General features: G+C 35.2%; 1 protein-coding gene across 1 annotated transcript in view; it reads right to left on the reverse strand.

Annotated features, from left to right (window-relative positions):
- Positions 1 to 8,381, reverse strand: part of RIMKLB (ribosomal modification protein rimK like family member B) — a 75,774-nt gene that overhangs the window by 3,471 nt on the left and 63,922 nt on the right. Inside the window, exons 4-5 of the mRNA XM_015817168.1 lie at positions 6,571 to 6,657; positions 610 to 813 (exon numbers count right to left, since the gene is read on the reverse strand). Coding sequence (XP_015672654.1) covers positions 610 to 813; positions 6,571 to 6,657 — 291 coding nt within the window. The remainder of the gene's footprint in view (positions 1 to 609; positions 814 to 6,570; positions 6,658 to 8,381) is intronic.

An 8,381-nucleotide genomic window follows, 5' to 3' on the forward strand; every position in this document is an offset into this window, starting at 1 on the left:
TTTAATATTGTGAGATGTTGGTATTAAAAAAGGTTCTGGTGATTACACCATGTGAAATTGCATGATGTTGCCTCAGCATATAAAGTGGCCTATCTACTCCTGCTACTTCTTAACTGTAGTAAATAATGGGGAGAATGATCCAAAAAGAAACTGCAGAGATAATATAAATGTAAAGGCAATCTATACAAATACAAATATTATACAGCAATTTAATTTAGTGGACTTTAAACTTAATGGATAAATGGCTGCTAGTTCTGAGTTTTGGTCAACTTTCAGGACTGTGCCTCAAATAACAGAGACAAATGTGTTGTTTGATGAGACAGTTCATATAATAACCAATGGTTCTCATCAAAGGCGTTTGATGTTATTAGTTTTCCTATGTAGAAGCATGTTTTAGAACTTGAAAAATCCAAATTGCTATTTAGTATATATGCACACTTAGGGTTAGATAGTGATTTCCCTTTTAGTCCATTAAATCAAAGTTTACTGTATTTGTTTCTTTCAAAGTAATCTTTACATTTAAGATAGCACTCTATAAAAATGTATGCCTTAAATTAGAATTTAAAAATTCAACATATATAGTAAATTCAAACACATTTTCATTCTTACCAAGTGAGCAATTGCTCTGCATTCTACCATCTGTTGAGCAACGCAGCATAGTGCCCACGACACGGCCTCCTACCACGATGACACGAACATCTTTGCCATGAGACTCCTGGATATATTTTTGGAATAGATAAGGGGCTTCATGACGAATTAGATGGCTCAGGTCTGCCAGATGGTGTTTGTCTCTGGCTAGAAACACAGCTTTTCCTGCATCAAAAGAACACAGAAGATGAAAACTAATCAGTGATTTTCCTGCCTGAATTTTAAAGAGCTGGAAAGGCAGTGTGTCTATACATTCTCAACTTCTATACTGAAAACATTATCCTGGCAACACTGGTGAATGAATATCAATAAAAATGGCAAAGCACTTATACATTTAGTGCTACTAAAACAGCAAAATTTGGAAAATATTACCTTGAAGTACACTCACAATTTCCAGGGCTTATTCCAGTTCTCACTCCCTCAGTACAGATCTCTCAGTATCCTTCAATCTTGGCCTGTACCATTCCGTGCTATTCTAGTAGAACTAGGTTGCAAGAGTGTTTTGCAACAGGTTTGGGATTTTCTAGACACATAAAACAGAGGGCTGCACCAATCACAGTCTAAAGATGGCAGAGATTCCAAGGTGCTGTTCATGGTTAATTGATGAATCAAAGCAAACCAGTCCCAATTAAATTGCAATTGCCAATTAAAATAATTAGTATAGCAATGAAATACAAAACTTATTTAAAATTCTTTCCAAATCAAAGTTCACATTAAATACATTGATTCAAATGTTAAATTTACTGATAAATATCCTTTAGTTGCATACAACTATGTTTAGGATATCATTAATAAATAAAACATATTTCATGCTATCTTAAGGAGGATTTTATAAATAATCAATCTTTTTTTCAGCAACTAATATGAAAGATGATGATTCTATTTAAAATTTCTTCATTGGGGAATCTGATTTACTCGTGTGTCTATTCAAATGTACTTAAGTCTTGGGTGGTAAGCCTATCATAGATTACAAAGCATATTCTAACATAAACAACTAAACTAAATAATTACTAGCAATGAGAGAACACAAAACAAAATCCAGAGAGTGAAATCTACAAATAAGCATAGGTTCCAATGCTTAGATGAAGCTCTAAGCAAAATAATAACAAATACACATTATTTACAAAAATAGGTAAACTGCATATACTTCTGCTTTCATTCTCTAATAAAGGAGTTTAAAAAGTAATTCAGAGTAACATGAATGAACTAATGCCGATTCATAATGCTGTTATATAAATCAATGGTGCAACCACACCTGGAATATTGTGTGCAGTTCTGATTGCTACACTTATAAAAATGATATTGTGTAGCTGGAGAAGGTTCAGAAAAAGGCAACTAAAATGATCAAGGAGTTGGAAAAGCTTCCCTACGGGGAAGGATTACAACACATGGAGCTTTTTTTGGCTAAAATAGTGAATGAGAATGGATAGGATTGAGGTGTACAAAATTATACATGAGAGAAGGTAAAGCTGTTCTCCTTTCCCAAAATACTACAACCAGAGGTCACTCTGTGAAATTGAATACTGAAAGAATCAGAACAGAATTTTTGGTATACAACATGTAGCTAAACTTTAGAATATGTTTACTGCACTGGCTAAAACTTTTCTTCAAAAAGGGCTGGATCTATTCCTGTGACTCCTGAGGGGCACATGACATGGATTTGTAACTTGTTAACTAACAATGTTACTTTGTATTTTAATTTGACTTATTTTCTCTCTTTTAAAATGATGTTCAGGCTCATTACAGACTGGAATGTAGGAAAACTTTTTATTCTACCGCTGTATGGACTGATTGATAGTTTTTAACATTCCTAAACTGAAAAGATAAACTGGCTGGAGACTATCTGAGATAAGATGGGTGTCTGGTTGTCTCTTCATGAACTCCAAACAACCGTCAGACTTTTTTTTAATGAATATGTGTGATATTATGGGATGCAAATGTGAAACATGTTTGACTACATGTAAATGATTTCCTGTGCAAAAAGGTTACTTTTATCCTGTCCAATCAACTTTCCTCTTGCATTTTCTTTGATGTGTTAACTATAAAAAGGAAAGAGGTTTGCCCTTTTCATAGGGAGATCCCACTTTACCAGGTTACCCTAATAAATTGCTCTTAAATGATCTTCCCATTCTGTTGCTTATTGGGAAATGTAAACTGAGGCAGAACCTAGGGCCAGATTTGGCTATCACTCCTTTGAAGGCTAGCTGCTGGAGATTATTAGGCTTTCTTGTACAATTGACTGGGCACTGTGAGAAAACTGCTGGATTAGATGGGGTTTGATCTGGTAGGGCATTGATTATATTTTTATGTTCCACTATGGATGACCATATTGCAGAGACATCATCAATTACTGCTATAGGTTGGACCTACTGTTGTAGCTAATATAGCAATTTATTCCATTACTGCTGGGTTTAGAATTTTCTTTTCTTGTTCTCTGCAAAATTTTGACTCCCCATATAGAAGTACTACAGGGAATCTGTAGTTTTCTATAATTCTACATTCTACTGAGCTGCGAAGATTTGAGGGTGATACAATAATATTTTTCTTTCCTTTTAGTGCCTGCGTTTTCCTTTTCAAAAAGTGCTTTTAGCAGACTTGGATGAAGCTGAAATACTCTCAGCTCCCTATCTGGGAATCTCTAGGACAGGGGTGTTAAACTGCTGGCCCATGGGCCGGAAGCGTCATGCCGAAATGGTGCCCACCCCATTGCCGGCAATGGGAAAAAAGTCGCGATACGTCGTGACACATCACGTGATGTTGTGAGTTTGACACCCCTGCTCTAGGATGTAACTGTTAAGGATTAATGCTGACTCATTCATGATGCTTCATGGGTTAGTGGTGTTCTTGCTTCTGTTAGGGTGTTCTTTGGTGAGACAGAGCAGTCCACTTTAATTTATATAATCCAGTGACAAATAGGAGAACAAAATCATACAAGAGGTCCACGAGTGATATTTTAGAATTGTATGTTATTTTTTTATTTAGCTACTATTGCATTATTTATAACTTAAATTTCAAAATGTTCATATTACCTTTTTTTAATGAAAAAGAATGGTTTCCCAAATGCAGTAATTTCATTTTGAAGTCATCATCAAAAGCAACATTATATGTGAAACTGTACTGAAGAACATCAGGCACTTAAAGAAGAGCAAAGTTAAATTGAAGCCTCCTTCTGTAGACTTCTGCAATACCTGCAATATAATCATCTTACACTGCCCTTCCAAGAGTTCTCACTTTACTTATGCTATTCTCTTCAACTATTCTATTTAAAATAGAACCTTCTCACTTGTTTGGGGGGGGGAAATCAAATGTAACTTCAAATTAACTTAAAGTAATTCTAATTTTACAAGATTGGATAGACGAAACTCTATCAACAAGCTGTATGGAGCGGCAAGAAATACCACTGAGGCTGTAAGGCAGGGGTCCCCAACCCCCGAGCTGCAGCTCACTACCAGGCCATGGCTTATTCAAAACGGGGCCATGTGAGTGGCGGGCCGGTGTCCACATGCATGCGCAGCTCAACTCGCCGAGCAGCAGGCTTGCAAGCACACGCATGCAGCTCAATTCATACAAGCAGTGGGCCAGCATGCATGCACATGCACATGTCCATGCGCTGGCCCATGGCTCGCTAAATTGTGCATGCATGCGTATGTGCATCAGCCTGCCACTTGCGCAGCCCAGTTGTCCTTTCCCACCCAGCCCTGCCATGAAGCCACAAAGGTTGGGGACCGCTGCTATCAAGAGTTACTTATGAATATAATGAAATAAATAACAAGTAGCATAATTGTTTTTCAAAAACTCACAGAGAAAGTGGAAGTATTGTATATTAAATAATTATTTTCCTACAAGGAATATAGGCTTTATAATATTTTGCTGCATTTATCTAAACAGATGCAAATAATTAATCCTCAACAAAGTTTAATTAATGTAGGATAGACTTTAAATCCTCATGACAATCAAAATTTAAAAGGAAAGATTTTTACACTGTGACATTACCATATTAGCAGAGACATTCACAGTGGCTGTTTACTATAGTTGGTTGAATAGTCAGCCAGATGTTTAGACTAAATTTGACATTTTTATCCACCTAACTAGTCCTTCCCAAAAATCTGGGATTGGCAATGTTATTGTTTGATGATGTTAAAGGTATTGTTTGATGGTGGTGGTGGCATCATGATGATGATAATGCAGAACTGAGATAGAATTGTGCCTGGCTTTTATCAGCAGAAACCTATTCTACTAACAGAAATATGACAGGGGATTCCACTACATTCCTTCAGTATTCAAATTATCTGAGGCGAAGCCAATAGCACAACTTCTCTATGGTGCCAGGCAAGGCCCTTTCCCAACTTTGGACCACTAGAACTTGTTCAGTGCAAATTCCTAAGATCGGCCTTTCAAGCTCCAAAATGTGTCTCTAATACCACTTTGAGACTAGAGACAGGCCTCATGAAAGTGGAGGCTAGAATGTAGGCAACCATAATCAACTACTGGCTTAGATTATTAAAATCTAAAATTTAGTGACAACTAAAATCTCATCATTGGGATCTTCTCCAGCATGGGATATGATCAGGCTGAAGTTCTCATTCAACAGTTCTCTGTATAACAGACACAGAGCACCAACTTGATCTAGCCAGGTTCTCAACTTTTTTCGCCAGTGAACCCAACAGGTTCTCTACCTCCCTTATGGCATACTTAACAAATCTCGAAATACCTGATCATCAAAGAGCTTTTACTTTAGCACAATGACACACCCTCCCCATAGCTATCCTGGAAGGCTGATACTGGAAGATCCCTTACCCAGAGAGACAATGCCCCTGTGACTCTAGACGTATAGAAATAAAGGAACATATATTTATCTAATTCCTACACTATATAGACACATTTGTTCTAGCCTCAACTCACCATTATTGTATGAATACCCAGGGAGCACAGGACAATTTTACACTTCCCTGCTGCTCTCAGATACCATCCCTGCTACAACATATAACAGCGCACAGGTTTTGCACAGCAGCACATAGCATACATTAGAAGATGACCTGTGCCACAAGTCAGTTTTAATGAACACCTAGATGATTATTATAGAGTGTTTTGTAATAGATTTAGTTTATATTTTAACATTAATTTATTGCTTTTTGTTTTTAGACTTTTTTAGATTTTTATTTTTATACTTTTTAGATTTTAATGTAATTGTTATTTTTATATTTTCTATATTTTTAAATTGTTTATATCTTATTCATCTTATGCAGTTCTTTGATCATAATATAGGTTGTTTGATTCCATCTGTTAATAAGTTCTGTTTTATTTTGGAGAAGAGCCATCTTTTATTAATTTTATAAAATGACATTTAAAAATATATTACTAATACAGTAGGACAGAGTGAGGAGTTGAAAAATATATCAGAAGGCAATTATAAACCATCTCTGTACTTTTCCACAAAAAACCCTACATGAATACGTCCATGAAGTTACCAACAGTTACATTCAACTCATGGGTATTTTCATGAAGAATGCTTCACTAATTTATCTGCAGAAACAAACAGCTACAAAAGTTGCTCAAACTTGATGATTTAAATAAAAACACATTTAAATTGAACTATTGGGCCAAGATTATCAATGAATTGTGTTTTGTGGTAGTTGAAAGAAAAAAATTTGTAAAATTGTTATTATTACAATCATTAAATATGCAATATAAGTGTAACTATATGACTTCTATAATTAGACAAAAATGTATCTAATGTTGATAAATGAATACAAATAAGTTAGGAAATGTATATTCAATGTATTCTGAAAGCATGGGTTATTAATACCATTGCATTTATGATAAGATATTCTGGGCACTTTGTACTATTTTGCATCTAAAAATTTTGGACAAAACAACTCTCATTTAACACTATAACAATTATATACAGACTCTCACACCCACCTCTATGACCTCGTGTGTTCTTCACAACCATGGGGAACTCCAACACTTCTGCTTCATCAATCATTTTGGCAAAGTTTTCATGACCTCCTAGAAAAAAAAAATAACCAAAGCTGTAAAAAGGGACGCACACAAATGTGAATTTTGGATGTTTTCTTACAATGCAAAATTCTGTTATTCTAGACAGAAGAAAAATATATTATTTTCAAGTATTCCCAGGTTACTTTCTAATGTTCAAAAGTTTATATCATATCAGAGTTATGGAATTCTTCTAATTGTGTTTTGGATAAAAAAGAATATCCTATAAATATAAAATTATCTTACATTATATTGGTACAAGTTATAGCTTTTCCTTCTGGGATTTAAAATGTCTAAAAATAGAACTAAAATGAGTTCAGGACAGCTAGAAGATCTTTTCTGCATGGCATTGCATTATGCTAAAAGGTTTGATTTACTGCCACAGGCTTATACAGTACGGCAATTTGCTAAGGGCCCAGTGACAGCCTCTGCATGCATTATCTTGTCAGTTAACAATGACATGCTATCTATAACCCTTCTTTTGAGGTGAATAAGCTATGTCAGCTATTGTACTACATTTTTCTCAAATTTGACAAGAGTGTAAGGATTGGTAAGAGAAGTTTATAATGCTTAAAATCCTTTTGGACAATTTTACTGTTTTATTTATGAATATACGTGTATATGTATTTGTGTGTGGGTGTAATATATGTATTTTATACTGCTATTCCCAGTTTATATTATACAGATTGCTAATTTTAATTTCTACTTTTGTATACTGTATATATGCAGCCTAAGATGGCCTTTTAGCATATTCTGATCTAATATTGACTTTAGTCATTTTTTTGTCTATATGTACTTTTCTTAACTATCATGAAATTGTCAATTTAGTTTTAGATAATTTGAATATCTGAATACCAATTTTTTTGAGCTGATTAATTACAACAATAAATGTTCTGGATCATGTAACCCTGACTAGAGCATGTAGATCTGTATGTTAGAATGTTTGGCGTTTATTGGGTTAAGCGCTGTCTCCTTAAGAGATGGCTTATGGGTAATGTAGTTTTAGCTAGTTAGCTATCCCATGTTAACAAGTATGTAGGAGGAGCCACTAAAGTTCATTACAGAATGTCCTGGCCATGTGCCAGTTTGGAATGCCTTTGTCTGAGATAAGCATGGGACCACAGGAGGACTCTGATGGTCTCATCCCACGTTAGAAGTTGGTGTGGAGACAGTATTAATTTCTTACCTATAAGAATGAACAGATGTATAATATTCAGAAGCAACAACCATAACTGCAAGTATTTCTGAATAAAATGTCTGTTTTATAATCATTCTTATTGAGTTTATCTGTATGATCTGGATTTACGTTAAGCATCTTAACTCTGGATCAGAACAATAAAGTTAACTATAACCTTTCTTAAACAGGAAAAGCTATACTTGAAAAATCTCCTAGAACACTGAGTAAATACACAGTGCAAGTGCTATACTATTTATTTATTGGAACATATTAAAACCCACCCCTCATTTTTGTAGATAATCCTTTTAAAACAGAGAAAGAAGAAAACACAAAATCCACAGATTAAAATCTGTAATCTTGGGTAAAGGGGCGTTGGTCTTACCTGAACGCCTTTTCTCAGCATGATGATGGATAATCCACATGATTGGGTTTCCTGAAGTCCCTTGTACCCAATAAGACTAAGTCTGAGATAGCCACGCCTCTTGCCTGGTCGCACATGCCCAGTTCCGACGGAGGCGAAGCAACAGACAAAGTCAGGCGTGTTGGTCTCCAGACTCCT

The sequence above is a fragment of the Protobothrops mucrosquamatus genome, unplaced genomic scaffold, assembly GCF_001527695.2.
Source record: "Protobothrops mucrosquamatus isolate PMUCROS unplaced genomic scaffold, P.Mucros_1.0 scaffold_125, whole genome shotgun sequence".
NCBI lineage: Eukaryota > Metazoa > Chordata > Lepidosauria > Squamata > Viperidae > Protobothrops > Protobothrops mucrosquamatus.